Consider the following 22,332-nt stretch of genomic DNA (forward strand, 5'->3'; position numbering starts at 1 on the left):
AAATGGAGGGTCTGTTGGAAGATGCTGCTAACTTTAGAGTCCCGGAGAAACAGTGAGCAAGATGAAGGAACTGGCTTGTCCTCCCTGATCCCATATGCCTTTGCTGGGAACCAAGCCTACTGTGCACAGCCTTAGGAACTTCCTAAGCAGGCTTGCATACCAGGCCAAAACTCCATATTTCCATCCTTTGTTTATTATGAGATAGCATTTATTTTATTGAGCTGTCTATAGGCTATGACTACTATGTTCATGTCCCATTCAAGGTTTTCTTTTCTTTTTTCTTTTTTTTTTAATTTACTCAGATTATGTTTGTGAGTACACTGTCTCTCTCATCAGACACACCAGAAGAGGGCATCTGATTTTACTAAGATGGTTTGTAGGCTACCTTGAGGTTTTGGGGAATTCTACTGAAGACTTTCAGAAGACAAATCAGTGCTCTAATGGCTGAGATATCTTTCCAGGATTTTGTCAATTCAAGGGTTTATTTCTTATGGCTTTATAGTGTCCTGGATGATCTCTTATATTAACATGATCAGGGAAAGTCAAAATGTTTCTGCAACTGTATGTATGAACATGTGCTTGTGTGTTCAGGAATGTGTGTGTCTGTTTTTGGGTATGATTCTGTGTATGTCTATGTATGTGTTGGGTTGGTTTGTTTGTGTGTGTGTGTGTGTGTGTGTGTGTGTGTGTGTGTGTGTGTGTCCATTGCTGTGGTCAAACAATGCAGGATCATTTTTCTGTCTCTGAGGTATGAGGTACTAGGATGGGATAGCAGGAGCCAAGAAGATTTCCTGTACCTGTATAACTGTATTTTTGGGTCTCAGGCCTTCCACATGATTCTCTGCCTCAGTCACCTAGGAGCAGCTCAGAATATTGTTCTGATCTAGTTTAAAAGAAATCCTGTCCATGATCATTCTTGTGATCCACAGAGTTTGTGTCGATTGTGTACTCTTTCTTCCCTTCTGATCTCTCTGGTATGACCTGAGCCTATTGTCCCTTAAGTCACCCCACAAATAATACTACAGTACCTATAAACATAGCAGGGGTATCCTTTGTCCTTCATGAATATTTGTTTTAAAGTTCAAGGCTTTCCCTTGGGAAGATTTGCATGCAGCACACTCTTGCTGATTATAGTATCTCTTCAGTGAGCATGGATTTCCTGTGAGATGGTTTCTCTGGGGATTCACAGATGGAGGGGTTCACAAGTAGAACCAGGCAGGTTCCTGCACTGCAGATATAATAAGAGCCTTCACTTCAATGGTGGCTAGGTTCCCCAGAAGGCCTCTGTATTGTGTTTGATTCAGACATTGCTACACAGTTATTTTTCAGTATAATATATATGGACCATTGGAGAAATGTGGTGTTTTATTTTAACTCCAGCACAGTGTGTAGTTCACTGTTCACTTTGAAGACATTTTTTAAATCTGAGAAAAATCCCAGGCCCAGGTGCTCTGTGGCTCTTCTCCTTTGGGGATACAGGGAATCATCTTAGGCTGAAAGGTCATACTGGATTTTCCTGTTCAATAAAGCTGGTGTTTGCTGGATAGCTGACATGGCAGGTCCTCAACAGGCCTTTGTCTCTTCCTCCCCTAGGTCTGAAATACTCCTCCTGAAGCTCAAACAGGCAGACCAGGTCAAGATTTCCCTCAGACACAACTCTTCACAAGGAGTGCACATGTTGAAGAGATTATTACCATCGTTGGCAGCCTTTGGATAATATGTCCAAGGCCAGTAACAGGCTGTATGTCTGTTCTGTAAAATCTGCAGCTAAAGAATGCTTCTTAGTTTAATTATAATGTTTTGGATTTGGTTAGAATTTTGATTGTTTTGAGTATATGGTTTCTTTGTTTTCATTTGTAGTTTTGTTGTTTTTTTATTTTTTTGTTATGTTACTAATTTGTTGTTTTACTAATTTTATATACTATATATATTGAATCCCCCCACTTTAAGTTGGTATTCAATAAATTTAATGTATTTTCGTGGATAAAAATGTAATCACTAATTTTTCCCTCATGAGACCTTCTGTATTCACATGTTTTTCACTGTCCTATAACACTGTAAGTATCAGGCAGGAATGGACATCTTCAATTAGCATGTGGCTTTGGCTTCATTATTAGTTCCCACCCAGTCACAGCTACACAGAAAATTGTGCTTTGGATATGGATAGTGTGTCAAAGTCTGTGGATCTCAACTTCATGATAAAAAATGTATCCATGCTGTATCTTTGTTGTTATAAATTTAGCTATTTAAAAATGTACTACTATGTGGATGTTTAAGTTGAACAAAGTATAAACACAAATGTATTTCTCTAATACATCCCAAGAAATAAAAATATTCAATAAAGGAGTATAAAAGAAATCAGTAAACATGGAGCTGTATGCCTCTTGTTTTCTTGAAATATAGCATCACTTATGAATCACCAACAGAGATAATGAATTTCAAGACCCTTTTGGAGATGTTGATTATTTTTTTCCAGGTTTTATTTTTTTATCCTTTGTTTTTTTATTGTTGTTCTAATGATAATGATGGTTTCTTTTTCTTTTGGCTCTTGGTCTGGACAATGTATTTGATGCTTTTATAAAAAAAATTTTTTTATAAAGAAATTTTGGAGGCATTGTTTCTGTTTTTGAGTTCTTTTATATGTATGGGTGTTTTTCCTGCTGTAGGTTTTTGCACTACATGCTTGCAAGTCCCCACAGGCCAGGCCAGAAGAGGTCAGTGGATTCCACCTGGAACTGAAGTGACAGGGGATTGTTAATCATTGCTCTTTAGGTCCTCTGAGAAACAAATTCTCAAGCGGATAAGCCATCTGTCAAACCACTGCCTGGACTTTTGTCCTTCCTTGAGTGGTGTATTATCATGCCCAACCAAAGAGAGAAGATTCTCGAGACCTGTAGGGTCACATTCTTGAGGTAGGCATGCTCAGAGTTTAAACTTTGAGCCCTCCATGTAGGGCATTAGAGTGGCTTCCTGATCTCTTATTGTCAGGGTTGGAGTTGATCTCTCATGTCTCACTTCCTGCATGACAATGCAGATTGGGTTTATCAGATGAACTGCAGAATTGAGAACTCTCCTAAAGGTGGTAAATAAATCATGTTGAAGTACCATCAAATCAGTGTTTAGAGTAAGCTTCATACAAACCCAGGGGATGGTGCCTCCTCTCTTATACACTTCATTAGCACACCACATCACCCCCAACTTAGACCATTTACAAACATCCTTGTGGTTCAGATTAACCACATACTCTCTATCATTATTCTCTCCAGTGGAATTCACGACTGCATGGTAAATAATTTGTAGTGTCCTTAGGTTCTGTTTTCCACCAAGATTCAGCAAATGTTGATTAATCTGAGAAGTTGAATTTGTCTTTCACATTGATATTTTGGCCATCTGAGGCTCATGTATGAATCTCATCAGCTGCAGGTACAACACTGGTTGAAAGCTCAGGTCGTTCTCCCTGAAGGTCATGTTTGTTGTTTTTAACCGGTTGTACTGTCACGAGATTCACAAGTGAATCCCATAGATGATTCCTTTATTCTTAGCTGGATCTCATCAGAATTTCTGGGTCTGGGAGGCACCAACTTTGCCCTGAATGTAGTACATCATGCTGCTTCTGGATACTTTTGGAATGGTGTCTGCTGTGCACATGCCTTTAAGCTGATTTCACATTATCTCACAATACTCAATATAGCCCATGAGTGTCAGGGAGTTACCTGAAATTTCCCAGCCAAATAATTGTTTGTTCCTACAGGGTTTATCATTGAATATACTTTATTGACCTAAGGGATGCTTTTTGATAATTTATTGATAATTTATTTCTTCTGGCATAATATATAAAGCATTTGCTAGCTGCTCTGTGAGGAAGGATTATATCTTCTGCAGGGTATTCCTGTAAATATGTTGACCATTGTGTGATTTGTCAGCCAATACTTTCATGTCTGTGTGCTAATTCAAGTTCCAAAATTTCCATTGGATTACCTTTTGTCCAAAGAGGTCAAATGTGAGTCTGAAGTACTCTCTAAATACTTTCCAGGACCAGTCAATGCCAATGACTCTAGCTTTAGCATCCTAGTAATGGGTAAATAGAAACAGGCAGCCATTAGCTGTAAATGATAGTAGTGCTGACTAGGGTAGCTTCAGATACTAATGGGGTCTGCTGCCAAAGGCAACCAGTGATAAAACATGTTACTCAACAGACTTTTTTCCTGAGGTCAGAAAATCTAATTTACTGGTAATAACACTCTGTGACAAGTGCATAATCTATGATGTTTTTTAACTCCTTGGGGCAAGTGAAAAAAGGAAATAGAGAAAATTCATATATATGCACAAATACACACATACACACTCGCACACACACACTGAATGAATGAATGAATGAATGAAGCAAATACATACAAATATACATGCATGGATACACATGCACACACACACACACACACACACACACACACACACATGTATACAGACCTACAGATAGACATGTCTATATTCACACACTGAAATATTAGAGCAAAGCTCCAAAAGCAGGTTCCAAGTATTCCACACATGTATACATATATCAGTAAACACAACTGGTGGAGAGTAGAAACAATGTTCTAATTCCCTTTAACACAACCTTTACATGGACACACATGTCTATATTCACACACTGAAATATTAAAGCAAAGCTCCAAAAGCAGGTTCCAAGTATTCCACACATGTATACATATATCAGTAAACACAACTGGTGGAGAGTAGGAACAATGTTCTAATTCCCTTTAACACAACCTTTACATGGACACACATAGTTGATGGATGGAAGACACAGTTCTCCAGCCACACCACACCATGCTTTATGCTTTCATCCATCATTTATATATCCCAGCAAACTCTTTCAAGCAGTATACAATTAAATGTGAATATGTTTCAGTTTCCTTCCAATAAATGATTATGATAAAAAACAATGTGTTAATACATCATTAGCATTAAAGGAAATAACATTATGTATTAAGGTTAAAAAAACGAAGTTATTCTTATAAACCCACGTACATCCATAACCAAGCAACTTATTATAGAGTACCAAAATGTAAGCAAGAATGGTAAGTTTCTCAGCTAGTTTCCCTTACTGGAAGGGAGCAATTGGCATTTATAAAGAAAGAAGTAACTGTTTTATTATTTATCTTTAAAAGTAATCTTGTAAAATTCTTAAAAGAATCACAAACCTAAACATTTATATAATAATCAATCATATCTACTTTAAATCCTCAAAATGCATATCTACTCATTAGCAGTTCTTAGTAAACCATATCAGGAAGCTGAAATCAAAATAAGGGTATAAGTAATCAATTAACCCACTTCCACCCTCAGTGAGGGACCTGTAAGCCAGTGCTACCATGGTTTTGTTCTCTGAACACAGAAAGGTCCAGAGCTTTAACTAATAACAGTACGGCTTTGTGATCTTCATAGTGTTCCCTAAGGTTTTTTACATTAGAGCCAGTAGTAAAAAACATGGCTACAGACCTTCACTAAAGACTTTACTGTTCCAAAGGTTTTCTAAGTGTGGTGGTCATTGTTGACAATCTACATTTTCTTTAGGGTGGGGACTGAATCATGATGTGCTCCACCAGCAATGTCTGATAGAAATCAAGCATTAATATTGTGAATGCCAGAGACACTGTCAGGTGGGGGACAGGAAGCATCCCTAATGTTTTCAAATAACTCATAGATTAAGAGGGAATGTAAGGGCAGGAAGCAGAGCAGTACTTCATAACAGCATACTGTCCTCAGGACACAGAGTCTTCATGGCCATGCCACACCAATCCTACCCCTGTGGCTGTGGTAACCCATGGGCTGCATTCCATAAGTTTTAAGTCTTTTATCCTTCCTCCTTCATGGTTCTTGGCAAGTCACTTCACACAAGCTGTGAAACTGGAGAATCTCCAGTTGTTTGCCTTTGGCAGAGCAAACGACTAATCCAATTAGAGAGGAACTGTCCTCACCTCTAACCTACATTATCTTCAGCAACACTTGTGAATAATATGGGAAACACTTCAACACAGATCAGAAGAGATAATATGATGCTACTGGTGTTTACTCTGTCAGGGTAGCATCATGATAGCATCACAGTATACCATGCTGGATTATCCACAACAGATGCACAGCTGAGAACCATGCAAATGATAAAAAAACCCCAAAGTTTAAAAATACCAGGGACCTAATTGGCTTTACCCCTCCTCCCAGCCTGAGCTCTTAAGTTCATTTGGAAGACATTGAAGGGATGCTGCAGTTCTACTGCCAAGTCTTTTGAGTAGGTGACCAACTCCTTCAGCTTCAGCAAGAACTATAGGCATTCCTCAAGTCTTTCCTGCTCTTGTTCAATAGATAATTGTGATTTGGTGGAGGGTTATAAGCATTTGTGTGTTTTTGTGTGCACATACACACATGTGCACAGATACATACACACTCATGAATATACACACACAAGTACATGTGTGAACACATGCAAGCACTCTGTCACCTGTTTAGTTTCCCAATTAATGCAAATGCAAGTGGCAATAACCTGTACTACTGTAGAAAAGAAAGTTAACTTCTGTTGCATGGAGAAAGAACATAGTGTGCAGAGAGACAAAGAACTCTGGCAAAGTGCACAGATAAGGTGACGCTTGGAAGTCCTTGTTCTTGTAGCAAAGCCCACTTAGTAAGTTCTCCAGGCTGTATAGTAAAGGCTTGGTTCCCCAGAAAGACCCAGCCCCTTGCTCTCACCCACTGCTTACCTTTTGCTGTAAGATAAACATTTTTCTCCAAAACGAGCTCTCTTAACCATGGAATGCCTTACTTCATGCACAAAGCAATGATGTCAGGAAACTAGAAAATCTTCATACAAAATCTTTAATTCCTATAAGGTGATTGTATCAGGGATTTGATTGGCTAACAGAAGGCTGATGATCTCATGGCCAAATGATGTATGATTTCATACCACAATATATCACATGGAAGGGCTGGACCACACTGTACATTTTCATTCTTTGACTGATGAACATTTAGATAGTCTCAATTTGGGGCTGCTCTAAGGAATAATGTTAAAACCCCAATGTCCTCTAGTTTTTCTGTGGACAGCCAATTCACATTCTGGAATCACTGGGTAACCCAGAGACTGCAGTTCAACTTTCTGAAGAATTGTACATGACTTCTGGCAGGGCTCTATCATGCACTGCCAACAGCAATATCTGAAGGGTCCTCATCTCCCCCAAATTTCCAGGAAGTCAATTTTAACACAGTGTGAACAAGTTTGGGATAAAAGGAGCTACTGAGTGCTACAGAAACAGAGCTGCAGAGTATCATGAGCATAAGTGGGCTGCACTGCACTGAAACAGACCTGTTCTCACACCTCACCATGGCTGTGGGAATTCTGCTTCTGTTGGAAGCAGCTGCAAGCACACTGCTTTTCAGAATATCTCAAAGAACAAAATCCAGGCCAAGTTCCACAACCAAGGATAACTGAGCCAGTGTTAGCAAAGGTGGAAAGAAAATGCTAGCTAGCATTGATGATGAGAAGAAAACAGGCTGTAGGGGAGAAACAGTAAACCCCTGACCTTCCAGTGAGCTGTTACCATTCACCCTGGACAGAGAAGGGACACAAATGCCCAGCCAGCCTTTCTGTCTCCCTGGCACCTTGATTTGCCACAGCAGCCTACTAAACTTCATGTACCCCATTCCTTTGGTTTCCACCAAATGATTTTATTGTGGATGAATAGTTTTTTGCCTCTATAAACTCTGAGAACTTTTATATTTACAACTACAGACATTTTGCTCCTTTGTTCCAAGATGGACATGCAAAAAGTTGGGAGGCTTCATGCAATGTTTGATGGATACAGAGTGGTAAGAACCTGAGTGACCATAGCACTTTCTTATCTATGTTGGGTGCAATCTTTTTAAAGATGTTCCTTCCATGAGCAAGTGACCATACACCACGCCTTCACATATGCTCAGCATGAGTACAGATGTTCAACCATACCTAGGTAAGCACATATATATGAATGTATGTGTGCTAATAAACACAGACAATATTGTACAGAGGTCTACACACATGGCCATATGTGCACATGCAGATATACACATACATTTACAAACATACAGACACACACACTGCGAGGCTCATATCCATACTCATACACTCACATGAATACATAAAATCACACCACAAATACAAGCACAAACAAACACACACACAAAGAAAAAACACTTGCACACACACACACAAACACAGAAACACACACATACACACACAAATGCAGACACATACATCCCTTCATTACCCAGAGAGGCAAAAGAGAAGACTGGTTTGTTTCAGCAATCTTTCAGCTTCAGGAAGAGTTATTGGGTTTTCCATGCTGTCTACAAGGTTCTTAGATTCAGCCAGGCTCTCCTGCCCTGGCTGACACATTATTTCCCCTTTCAAAACTTTTTGATCTTGAGATATGTAATTCTAAATGGAAGTTACAATCTCTGCACAGCAAAGCTGGACCATGCAACTGTAATCATTCATGAACATCTCCTAACAAAACCTCTAGCTAACTTCAAGTTGATCCATCATAATCTGCTCACAAAACCTGCCACAGATGAGTTTGATTTGAACAGAAGGAAAGAAATGTGACCCACAGTCATTATCCAGCATCTTTGAATGGATTGCATTGTAAAAAATATGAAAAGAGCACCCAGGTCAGTCAGTAGGTGACTAGGAAGTCCGAAAACAGTGATCAAATTGTACTACAAAATCCTGTAATCAACAACACTGGAAAATATGGATGGGATGGACCTAAACCTCACAAAGATCCAACCAAGCAAGAGAACTTCAGACCAATTTCACTTATGAATATCGATGCAAACATATTCAATAAAATTCTTGCAAGCAAATTCCAAAAACACATCAAAACAACTTGATCCATCAAGATCAAGTAGGCTTCATACCAGAGATGCAGGGATGGTTCAATATATGGAAATCCATCAATATAATCCTTTTTAAACAAACTCAAAGAATAAAAATCACATGATCATTTCATTAGATGCTGAGAAAGCATGTGACAAAGCCAAAACTCCTTCATGATAAAAGTCTTGGAAAAATCAGGAATCAAGGCCCATACCTAAACCGACTAAAAGCACTATACAGCAAACCAGTAGCCAACATTAAACTACATGAAGAGAACCTTGAAGCAATACCACTAAAATCAGAGAGTTGACAAAGCTGCCCTCTCTTCCTACCTATTCAATATAGTACACAAGTCCTGAACAGAACACCACTGGTAATGTACTAAGATCAAGAATTGAAAAATGAGACCTCATAAAATTGCAAAACTTCTGTAAGCCAAAGGACACTGTTAATAGGAAAAAATGCAACGAACTGATGGGGAAAAGATCTTTGCTAGCTCAACATTTGAAAAGAAGGCTAATATCCAATAAATACAAGGAACTCAAGAAGCTAGAATCAAGAACCAAATAACCATATTAATAAATGGGGTACAGAGTTAAACAAAGAATTCTCAACTGAGGAATACCAGATGACTGAGAACCACAAAAGAATGTCAAATGTCCTTAGTCCTCAGGGAATTGCTAATTGAAACAACCCGCAGATTCCACCTCAAACCAGTCAAAATGGCTAAGATCAAAAACTTAGGTAATAGCAGATGCTGGCAAGGATGTAGAGAAAGAGGAACATTCCTCCATTTTTGGTGAGTTTATAAGCAGCTACAACAACCCTGGAAATCAGTGTGGCAGTTCCTCTGGAAAATTGGACATAGTAGTACCTGAGGATCCATCTTTACCACTACTGGGCATATAGCAAAAAGATGCTCCAACACAGAAGAAGGACACAGGCTCCACTGTGGTCATAGCAGCCTTATTTATAAAATCCAGAATCTGGAAAGAACCCAGATGCCCTTCAAAGAGTAATGGATAATGAAAATGTGGTACATTGATACAATGAAGTACTACTCAGCTATTAAAAACAATGACTTCATGAAATTCTTGGAACTAGATAATACCATGCTGAGCAAGGTGACCCAGTCACAAAGGAACACACATGGTATTCACACACTGATCAATGGATATTATCCCCAAATCTCAGAACACCCAATATATAATTTGAATACCAGATGAAGCTCAAGAAGAAGGAAAACCAAAATGTGGATATTTTGGTCCTTCTTAGAAGGGGTAACAAAATACTTATGAAGGAGAGACAGAGAAATATTGTGGAGCGGAGACTGAAGAAAAGGCCATCCAGGAACTGCCCCACCTGAGGATTCATCCCACATACAGTTCCCCACCCAGACACTATTGTTGATGCCAAGAACACTTTCTAACAGGAGTCTGATATAGCTGTCTCCTGAGAGGATCTGCCAGAGCCTGACAAATACAGAGGAGGATACTTGCAGCCAACCATTGCACTGAGAATGGGGTCACAAATGGAGGTGTTAGGGAAAGTACCCAGGCAACTGAAGGGTATTGCAGCCCCATTGCAGAGGCAAAAATATAAACCAACCAGAAGCCATAGCTCCCAGACACTAAACCACAAACCTGTGTACACATGGAGGGAGCCATGACTCCAGCTGCATATGTAGCAGAGGATGGCCTTGTAGAACACCAATGGGAGCACAGGTCCTTGGTCCTGTGAAAGCTCAATGCCCCATTGGAGGGGAATAACAGTATGGTAAGTAGAAATGAGTGGGTGGGTGGGTGGAGGGGACACACACTTAAAAGCAGGGTATGGGAAAATGGTATAGGGGGCGTTCAGAGGGAAATCCAGGAAAAAGGATAGCATGTGAAATGTAAATAAATGATCAAATTTAAAATAACAGAAGAGAAGACATCATTGATGTTATTACAGAAACTTGTGGCACAGACTCATGAAAACTTCTTAAAGAACTATTCTGTTCTGTGAGGTCCAATGTGAGATCACTTGAATGTCAGCTACCTCCATCTGTTCCCCATCTATTCTCTGCTGTTCCTTGCCCAGCATTATAAGTTTAATATGGAGCAAGAGAACCCAGTTCAAAGTAGCAAGGGTATGGCATATACCAGGCTGGGGTAGTCCAGGATACAGCCTGAATTCATGTAATTCTTGAATCCTTAGTTCATGGAGATATTTTCACCTTGGTCCAAACCCTATGACGGGCTGAATATTAAATTCAGGATGCTTCATTTACAACATGAGAAGACAACGATGAACATGCAGAAAAGTACCAGCAGGATGTGTGATGCCATGGAGAATTGCAAGAAGCTGATTGAAGAGAACAATTCCTACAGGTGAGTCACTGACACAGTTGAGACCACACCACTAGGCAGGGGATGTTCTGCCCTTCTAAGACTTTCAACAAATGTCAGGGCTCTGATTCTATACTGTCTGCCTTTAACAGGAGGCCTGCCTCTAGGCAAGGGTCTTGGGTTTGTACCCTTTGAACTCAGTTGTCCTAGGTTTGAACAGTGTCTCAGACAATCCAATCATTATTCTTCCCAACTCAGGATTCTGTAGATAGAAAAAATTTGCACCATGATGGGAATATTAATCAAACCTCAGCCTCTAGAGCTCAGACAGGAAATGTATAGTTCTGGTTTCCATTAGACACATGGAAAGTTTGCATATATTTGAAACTCCTATCCACTCTCAGAGGGGATTTGTCCTCTAACTGCTGATGGTTTTCTAATACCACAGACATATAAGCACCCATGTGGACGATGGTCTCTTCCTTGAAGTACTTTGAGCCTTGTGGAATGTGGCTGGTCTCTGGATTTGACAGGCTTCTATTTGGTGTCGACAAGTAAACTGTGGCCCCTAGTCTGCAGCTGTCTGTGGATCAGGGTCCTTGCAGGGAGGATGGTACTTGGAGGAGTGTTGGGCAAATTGAAGTTGGCAGGAAATCATGGTTTTGGGTTGTTTGTTCACCAGCAGGCACTGCCGTCTGCTGAGTGAGTGTACTCAGGTGAAGCACAAAGTAAAGATGTAGTGGAACAAGAACAGAAAGCTACTGGGGGAGCAGTCTGAACTGAAAGTGCGCTGTGAGGAAACAATGTAGCTCTGTGCGGAGGCCAACAAGAAAATCTATGATCTTCTGCCAATCAGCAGCAGGTAGGATGTGGCATCAGGGTCCAACTGCCCTCATGTCTAACCAGAAACATGGACAAACCCATGTATCTGTCCACAGACTTATACTGCTACTCACCTATGTCTCATTTAATTCTTCACTTATTTAATCATTTACATTCTATGCAAGTAGCCTCTTTCATGAGGTTTGGTAAGCAAATGCTCCTGCTCTGCATGAATCTGCAGTTCATGAGGGAGATAGATTGATCACACTTCAAGCACCTACATGCCACTAAGTTACAGGAATGCCATGTGGTATACTCTCTTTACAGTAGCATGGATCTTACAAGGAGGAAATAAAGGGCCATTGCTCACTTGCTTTATAGGAATCTCAGGCAGGAAGCAATTTTCAAGGTTGAGAGACAAGGGAAAATGCCAAATGAATAGTTCTAATTATTGTCTTTGGAGGTCTTTGGTTCTTTTTCCTTTTCCTTGTATCCCAAGATGGTCAGTCACTTCTACACAATGTAGGTCTAGGGACACAATGACAGAGCCTGAATAGCAGCTTGTCAGTCATGTTTTTTGTGAGTGCTGCTGGTGAGTTCATTCCTGGCTCTTGAATTCTGAAGCTGGCTGCATGAATTGGAGTTTAGTGCTGTGAGCTGAAACCCTGACCAAGGTAATTCTTTCAAGGACATTTAATTGGGGGCTAGCTTAAAGGTTAGAGTCTTAGTATTTTATCATCAAGGCTGGGACATGGAAGCATCAAGGGAGGCATGATGTGGGAGTAGCTGACAGTTCTACATCTGCTTCTGAAGGCTGCAATTCGAATATTGACTTTCAGGTAGCTAAGAGGAGGGTCTTAAAGCCCACAACCACAGTGACACACTTACTCCATCAGGGCCACACCTTGTAATAGTGCAACTCCCTAGGAATATCATACAAAAACCATCACACCGGGATATGGGAAAGGGTTTTCACAAGCTGAGGGTTGCTGTGAGAGATTTGACGCTACAAGACAAAAACAATTACTCCAATCATATCAACCAAATCTGAACAAGAAATGTGCTTCCTAATCCTTCCTAAGTCACCAGAAAGGATGACTGAGAGGGTGGTGGTCTCACTTGGCACATTTGCATTGGACAGCCTAAATTCAATTGCTCCCCCTGCATGATGAATTCCACATTGCTTTCTGAAGGATTGCTATAACCAGCATCACTGTGAAGAAATAAAGGAAATCTTTCTATAATTCAACGAAAACAAAGACGCAGCATACCCAAAATTTTGGGACACAAGAAAAGCAGTGTTAAGGGGGAATTCACAGCACTGTGTGCTTTCATAATCTATCTGGAGTCATCTTCTCCCAGCAACTTAACAGCACACCTGAGGTCTCTAGTACAAAAAGAGGCAAACCTATCTAAGAGGAGTAGATAGCATGAAATACTCAAACTCAGAGCTGAAATCAACCACATAGAAACAAAGAGCTAGATACAAAGTGTCAACAAGAGCAAGAGCTGGTTCTTGGAGAAAATCAACAGGATAGATTAACTCTTAGCCACACTAAGTAAAGGGCACTGAGACAGTACCCAAGCTAACAAAATCTGAAATGAAAATGGAGACATAACAACAAAAACAAAAAATTAAAACTTCATTATGTCTTACTAGAAAAGCTTATACTCAACACATCTGGAAAATCTAGATGAAATGGATGGTTTTATAGACAGATACCACATACCCAATTAAATCAAGATAAGGTAAACTATCTAAACAGTCCAATAACCCCTATAGAAATAGAAGGAATCATAAATGACCTCCTAACAAAAACTTCCCAGCACAAATGAGGCCGTTGGTTCTCTAATCTGGAATGAGTCTGCACAAATCATCTTTGAGGCTTTGAAGACAGGTGATTTTGGTTCCAACACTAGCACTTCCAGAAACCTCCAAACGTTTTCATCTACAGGCCCATGAAACAAAAGCTACTGCAAAGGGTGTGGAACCACACATTTTAGGCCATGGAATCATAGTGTACTACACCTGTCCAAGCTATTGGACCATGTACTATCTGGCTTATCCACTTGTCTAAGAGCTGTGGTGGCTACCAGTATTCTAGTGAAAGAAGCAGAGAAGTTAACTCCGGGTTATCATCTTATACTTACATTCACCCCATGCAGTTGAGGCTCTTCTCAAAGGAACATGGGAACCCCGGCTGTTTAATGCACATGTGAAAAAGTAGCAGGTAGCAATTATGATTGGCAGTTCATTAAGATAGACAGGCTGAACACACATTACATACCCACATGCCATTATGTTACAGGGGTTCCTTTTGTGTGCGTCCTTGACTGGAGCACAGAGCTTTGAGTGATGTAGTCAGGGACTGCAGCTCATTTGCTTCGTAGGGGTCATGTGAGGTCACAGGTAGGAAGCATTTGTAATTCTTGGAGACCAGTGAAATTGCAAAATGAGTGGTTCTCATTGTCTTTTGGGGGTTGTGTGTTTTGTACATTTTCTCTCCCTTTTCCCCTGCATTGCAAAATGGTCTTTTAACCCAGCCTAGAACTTGGTTCACATTGACAGAGCCTGAGAAGCAGCTTGTCAGTCCTGTTTCATGTCAGTGTTGCTAGGGTTCTTTCCTGGAGCTTCTATCCAGGAGCTGACTGGATGAACAGGGATGTGTGAAGAAAGGCTTCTCTCTGGCTCAGGGTTAGTGGGAGAGATGTGAGGCTTCAAGAGAAAAATTTCTCCAACTCTCTCAACCTTGTGTGCAGAAGAAGTTGCTCACTAAGCATTTTTAGTCCCCAAGGGATGGATAGCAGACTCCTGGGTCTCACTTGAAACATCAGCTATTCTACATTCAATGGTTTCTCCAATCTTGAGGTCTTCTTATTGTTTCCTGCTCACTTATGATTTCTGGTGTGTCTTTGGAAGGGGCATATGCATGTCTGTGCCAATATGTATATTGGTGGGTGTGCTGAGAGGCCAATTAACTACATGTGGTTTTGCAGTCCTTCTGTGACACAGTTTCTTTAGCCCAGGTCTCTCACTGAATCTGAAACTTCCTGTTTTGGTTAAGCTGTCTGACCAGCATCTTTGAATCTTCTGTTACCTCCCAGCAGAGCTCCTGGTATTTTCTGGTCTCAAGTCACTGCTACAAAGGTAAGTAACTCATAGAGAGGAAGAACATGGTGGCTGTCTCCAGACTTTTACATATTTTATTGTTTTGGGTTTTGTTGTTGTAAAAAACAGTTTATTAACATGGATGAAGGCAATGCTGTCTATTCCAGGTGTCAGACACACAACTTGGCCCACTGTACTTTCTCATGAGCTTTCTTGTCATTAGGCTGAAATCCCTAGGGAGAGGGAGGAATGTGTTGGTGGCCCAGGATGGGTCTTATCCTGCAAACCTAGTCTCCATGTAACCCACAGATGAGCTTTCCAACCCAATAAACCTTTATTAAACAAACAGAACCCATGTTGCCAACACTTAAAAGTAAATAATTTAATATTTAGCCCAGCCCACCCTTCCCAAATCTTGCCATGTGACCTCAGATTCCCCTTCCTAGTCCTTCCCTCATTCATTACAACTTCCTAACCCTGGGTTTAGAGGCCCACCCATGTGCGGAACAACCATGAAGCAGACATGGTACTCTTGGAACCAGAGTGAGATATGGGGTATAAAAAGGTGCTCAACAACAGCTAGCTGCACACATGAGACCAACGTTGTCTCCAAGGATTTGGTGTCCTATTTAAACGACCCTTAGGAACCTGAGCACCAGCCTCTCATTCTCAAAAGGGAGTATGAGGCTCTTAGAGGGAAAACGGCAAGAGTCCAGAAACCCCAGAATCACATAGGATGGTTCCCTAGTCTGGTGGGAAAGCAATGGGTTTGGTTGACTGACCACTGAGGCCATCTCACCTGGGTTCTTATAACTGGCCATCTGCTGGTCTTAAGAATCCAGTGGCCTCAGAGAGCAAGCTTCATCCAGAATCTCCAGGTCCGGGTCCCTCCATGGCTCAGGGACTTTCACACAGCACTCTTCCTCTCACCTGCCTACCATATAGTGGCAGCAAGTGGAGCAGCTGCATCTCAAACACTCAGGTCAGGGGGACAGGCGCCCAGGCTGGAAGTGACCTTCCTGGCTGCTTCTTCATGGGCCTCTCCCTCTGCTCTACCTCCCAGGCCATCAATGCTACCCTATCACTGTAGGCAGAGGAGCTCCTGGTCCTGTGACCACCACCCCTTCCAGCACTATGGTATGGAGAGGTGTCTAAGGATGTCACTTTTGGAATTATGTAGGACCCAGGTCCTACTGCCTGCTCTATGGTGCCTCACTCAGAGAGGCTCCGGTCCAGCCCTCTCACAGGATAGAAAGCAAGGCTTCCATTTTACTGTTTTGTAATTAGAGTCTTTCAGAATAAAGACTAGAGATTGACGTCATTAATCTGTAGAAATCCCTCGTTTTGCTCTCTGAATTGATCCTCCAAAAATGCAAAGGACATTATTGGACTTGATTTACTCTTTTACAATAGAAAAGACTGTGAAGTGGTCTAGACTGTGTACAGCCCTTAAAGACGAACGTTGCTTTTACATAGATGAAGACAGGGATGGTTAAAAAGAACATGAGGGACAAAGATGAGAGCTGGTACAAGAATTGGTTTTCAACCCCTTCATGATTGTTAACCCTACTTCCTTTCATTTTAAGACCATTAGTTGGGATATTTTTACTTGTTCCTTTTGGTTTCTGGGCCTTACATAGGCTGACTAACTTTGTGAAACAAAAGGTAGATAATTTGATAGCAAAATCTATTCAGATACATTATCATAAGTTAGCTATGGAAGACCATGAGACACAGGACCAGGTTGTTGCACTATCCAGGGTATTCACTACTCAACCTAAAAGAGGGGACTCCCACCCATAGACCAAGCAGAGAGGAGCCTCCCAGAACTCCCTCTGACTGGCTATCTAAATTCTTGCTTAGGCTCTGAGGCTAAGCACTGCAAGGGAATATAAGTAAAAATTAAAAATATCTTTCTGTGTTTCCTGAGGGACAAGCCTGATTGCATAGGGGTTAATGTTAAAAGCATCTCATCTCCAGGAAAAAGACATCTGGATAGGTCTGGCCCTCATGCCTCACTGGACAATGACAAGAGGATCAGAGCCATTACAGGGTCCCCTTTAATTACTGGAGGTCAGGCTTCTATTCCTGTCTTTGCAAGATTAGAATTGCCATGGTCTTTCTATACTTGGAGAAGGGAGGAGATGTCAGGGGCAGCCTTGCTTATACACTGAAGGCCTAAAATCAGCCATAGGTCTAAGTCAGCCTGCTAACACAAAGTCCTGGTTTCTGTGAAAAAACAATGAGCAGATGGCTATAAGATCTTGTAAACAAGTAGTCTTCGTGGAAATTTATCAGCCTGGATAGTCATAGACCTTGTGGATAGGTAGCCTTGGTAGATAGTACCAACTTAGATAAGGACAAGTGAATCATCGACAATCATAGTGGCCTGTTCCCTGAACCTTTGCCCAGGTGATACCCTGTATTTCCCCTGAAAAACTACAGTCCTGCGCCTTCCCCTTTCCCACATTCTACCTTTATGTATTTATAACACCTGTGTGAAAAAGTAAAAATTAGGATTTGATCAGACTTTAGGCAAATCATCCTTTGCATTTGGCTGTTTTTGTCAATTCTCTCTTTCAGGTTATCTCCCAGACACTGTTTACTGCCCTGCAGGACAAGCCACAGAACAAGAAGTAGGAGTTCACAGGCTCTCCACAAATAATACTAGAGTAGCTATAAGCATAGTGGTGTCCTTTCTTTTTTTATTAATATCCCTTTTAAAGTTCAATGCTTTCCCTTGGGAAGATTTGCAAGCCGCACACTCTTGCTGATTATAGTATCTCTTCAGTGAGCATGGATTTCCTGAGAGATGGTTTCTCTGGGGATTCACAGATGGAGATTTGCACAAGTGGAACCCAAGCAGATTCCTGCACTCCAGCTATAATAACAGCCTTCAATTAAATGGTGGTTAGGCTCCCTTGAAGGCCTCTGTATAGTGCCTCATTCAGACATTGCTACACAGTTATTTTTCAATACATTATATATGGATTATTGGAGACATGTGGCCTTTTATTTAGCACAGTGTGTAGTTCACAGTTCACTTTCAAGCCATTTATTAAATCTGAGAAAAAATTCCAGTTCCAGGTGCTCTCTGGCCCTTCTTCTTTGGGAATACAGGGAATGACCTTAGCTCAAAGATCATAATGGATTGTCCTGCTGAATAAGCCTGGTGTTTGCTGGAAAACTGACATGGCAGGCTCTCACAAGGCCTTTGTCTCTTCCTCCTCTAGGTCCAAAATGTTCCACCAGAAGCTCAAATAGGGCCCAGTACAGGTCAAGATCTCCCTCAGACACAACTCTTCACCAGGAGCACTGAGTGTGCAAAGCAATGAACCACCATTGCATCTCATCCCTATATCCATGGCAAACTTGGGCTGCATTTTCTTCCTTTCATTGGGTTCCTATATGTCAGAAGGCCTTTATTTTGTCTAGCCTCTGGTCCAGCAAGAGTGCATGTATGGAAGGCTTCAGAAGTGCTGAGGGACATCAAGATCTGTTGGTCATCCAGGAGGAACCCAAGAATGTAAATTTTCACTTGTCCTCATGGATCATCAACAATAATTTCAGAGAGATCAGTCAAGCAAATGTTAAAGACTTTGAGGTATTGTCTGTAACATGACTCATGCTTTGCACTGGAAGAAATTGCCCAACAGCAAACCCCCACCCCAATGGGACATACCTACATTCATCTTGAAGAGATTGTTACCATTGCTGACTGCCTTTCACTATATTTCCAAGGCCAGCAACAGGCTATAGGTTAGTGCAGCAAATTCTACAGCAAGGGAATGCTGTTTAGCTTAATTATTGTGTTTTGATTTTGGTTAGAGTTTTGATTGCCTTGAGTACATGGTTTTCTTTCTTTTCATTTGAAGTTTTGTTATTATTTTTTGTTACTGTAATTTGCTGTTTTGCTAAGGCTGTGTACAGTATACTTTGACTCCTCCACTTTAAGCTGGTATTGAAAAAAATTAATGTATTTTTATGAATAAAAAGGCAATCTCTAATTTTTATCTCATAAAAACCATCAGTCTTCATGTGTGTTTCACAGTCTTGTAACAGTAGAAGTATCAGGTAGGAATGGACCTCTTCAAGTGTAATGTGGCTTACGCTTCGTTACTGGTTCCCAACCAGTCAGAGCTACACAAAGAATTGTGTTTATGATGTGGATAGTGTGACACACTTTGTGGATCCCAAATTCCTGCTGAAAAACACATCCATGCTGTATCTTTGTGGTCATAAATTCAGCTATGTTAAAATGTACTACTCCTTAGATGCTCATGATGAAAAAACAGAGGAGAAACATAGGAGTGTTTCTCTAATACATCCCAAGAAAGAAAATTATTTACTAAGGGAGTATCAAAGAAATCAGTAACCACAGAGATGTATGCCTCTTGTTTCCTTGAAAGGTAGCATCACTTATAACTGCACAGCAGAGATCATGAATTCCAAGACCTATTGGGAGATGTTGTGTTTTTGTTCGTTTGTTTGTTTTGTTTTGTTTTGGTGGTGGTGTTGTTCTACTGATGATGATTTTGTTCTCTTGGCCTGGACAATGTATTTGATGTTTTTTTTTTTTTTTTTTTTTTTTTTTTTTTTTTTTTTTTTTAATTTGGTTAGGGTGTTGTTTCTGTTTTTGCATTATTTCTTTTATATGTATGGGTGTTTTACCTGCTGTGTGTCTGTACACTACATGCATGCAATTCTCTCAAGGCCAGAAGAGGCCAGTGGATTCCACCTGGAACTGAAGTGACAGAGGATTGTTAATCATCACTCTTAAGGTCCTCTGAAAAAAAAATTATCAAATGAAGCAGCCATCTATCCAGCCCCTGCCTGGACTTTTCTCCTTATTTGTGTGCTGTATCAGCTGCACTGGATCACACCCAACCAAAGAGAGAAGATTCTTGAGACTTATAGGTTCACATACTTGGGGCAGGCACGTTCAATGTTTAAACTCTGAGGCCTCCAGGTAGGGTATTAGAGTGGGTTTTTTTTATCATGCCTCAGGATCTCTTATTGTCAGGGTTGGAGCAGATCTCTCATGTCTCATCCTGCATGACAGTGCAGATTAGGCTTTATCAAATGAAATGCAGAATTGAGAACACTCTGAGTGGTAGAAGTGGTAACTAAATCATGTTGAAGTGCCATCAAAACAGTTTAGATTAAGCTTCCGACAAACCCAGAGGGACGGAGCCTGCAGCAGAGGACACAGGACTGTGAGGTGAATATTTCCATTAAAGGCTAGCAAGTGAGAGGGATGGTAGATGTTGCCTGTATCTTTGCTCTACCTTCTGCCTTTACTCTGGGAAGTGACTCTGATACCAGGACCCTCCCAGCTTCCCTTAAATCTGAGTCTAAAACACAGACAGACAGACAGACAGAAACACACACACACACACACACACACACACACACACACACACAATGTTGTTCATTTTCTACTTGTCTCCAGGGGTTTTACTATCTTCAGATTGGAAAAGGGTGTCTTTGTCAATTTATTTCTACCTCTTCCACCTCCCTTACATTTTAGCCTTTCAGTCACATCTGTTCCCTGCTAAATGCCCCTGTCCACCTGCCTATAGGAGCAGACTCTGTGGCCATTTTTTTTGATACCTCACACTGTTGCGTTGTTCTACTTTCTCCAATTCTCATGCCCCTTCTTTTGGTCTGCATTTCTTCCAATGACCTGTACCTTCTGCTCTGCAATTAGCCCATGACATTTTTTACTGACAGGTCAACAAACAATTGAGAACAGGACCTTAACATCAGAACTGTCCCCTACAAATAGATGTTGCACTTTTACCATAGTAGATCCCACAGTATATTAGAAAATGTTTCTTCAGATGAGTAACTGATTCTGGTGAATCTCCCCTAAATCATGTGACTTCTAAGACTGAGGAGGAAGTAATCCTGTGCATATCAAGACTGGTATTGTCAAAACCGAGAGTAAAAAGAATCACCTCTTTATGAGTGATGGACAGATATACACATGAACTTCAGTATAGGTTCAGAGCTTCTTCAGTTCTGTGACTGAGGTGATCAGGTGGTTTGTTGGCTCAACAAGTAAAGTTGTTTTTGCCAACTCTCTAGAGTTTTTTCCCTTATACCTACATGGTGGAAGGAAAGAGCAAACCACCTACAAATTGTCCTCTGATTTTAATGTTGGGGGTGCAGTGAGTTACCCACCACTCCAAACTTTCAGGGGTTTGCTGTTAGGTTTCTTAACTGCACTTGTTTCTTTAATAATTATCACTTAGTCTTAATCCTTACATTTTCTCACACACTTTTCGACGTCTATTTGCTCTACATTTTACTTCTAATTCTCACTGTAAACCTCATTAAATGTGGTCAATACAGATCATTTCATGCAGTCTTAGAATTTCTTTTGCCATATTAATTCATCTTTTATTTTTACCTTATTTTAGTTCTTACCTGAGGAATCCACAGACATAAGTCTTTAATGAAATAAAAAAATGACAACAAATGCTGAATTTCACCCTTACTCCTTTCGTCTTTAAAGCATTTCTCATCTGTTCCACATATAGGTCATGCTGACTTATTTCTTGCCCCATTTTCATACTATGACTTACCAGTGTCAGTGCAGCAGGTTCCAGCAGAGACCACCTTTGTTACATTTTTGAATTTCCTGTCAAAGACCCTTCTTTCAATAATGTCCCTCAAGGAGCCTCTTGTTCTCACTGCCCCATATTGCCTGCCTGGTGACCTGCCATGAGGGTCAATCAATGGGTTCTACAAGGGAGAAAGTGGGGATTCAGGGGCAATAGATGCAAAGAATGAAGACAAGCCAGGTTTCTGATCAAGTCTCTTTTATTGAAACACAATTATGGGTATATAAGCACAAGCAGGGGAGTGCAGCTGGAGACACTTAACCACAAGTACCTAGTAGCTGGGGACACTAAACAACAAGTCCAGGCTATGTCTGAGGAAAACAACATGATTCTCAGAGTGTGCTCAGTGGTTGTGGGCTGCTTGCAAAAATATCAGCCTAGAAAAACAAGTCTTTATTTAGGGTGGACAAGGATCAACCTACATATATACATGGCCAAGAAGAAGAAGAAGCTGCAAAAGAGAATAGAGCCTTTCTTACTGCGCTCTGCTAGGGGTGGGCTCCCAACACCTTTGTAGCTCAGTCTGGCTGGAAATTT

General features: G+C 40.8%; 1 protein-coding gene across 1 annotated transcript in view; it reads left to right on the plus strand.

The window, feature by feature from the left end:
- The window catches only part of LOC117702787 (uncharacterized), a 40,535-nt gene that overhangs the window by 6,302 nt on the left and 11,901 nt on the right, over positions 1-22,332 (plus strand). Inside the window, exon 5 of the mRNA XM_076928206.1 lies at positions 11,105-11,277. Coding sequence (XP_076784321.1) covers positions 11,105-11,277 — 173 coding nt within the window. The remainder of the gene's footprint in view (positions 1-11,104; positions 11,278-22,332) is intronic.

This window comes from Arvicanthis niloticus, chromosome 2, assembly GCF_011762505.2.
Source record: "Arvicanthis niloticus isolate mArvNil1 chromosome 2, mArvNil1.pat.X, whole genome shotgun sequence".
Taxonomy (NCBI): domain Eukaryota; kingdom Metazoa; phylum Chordata; class Mammalia; order Rodentia; family Muridae; genus Arvicanthis; species Arvicanthis niloticus.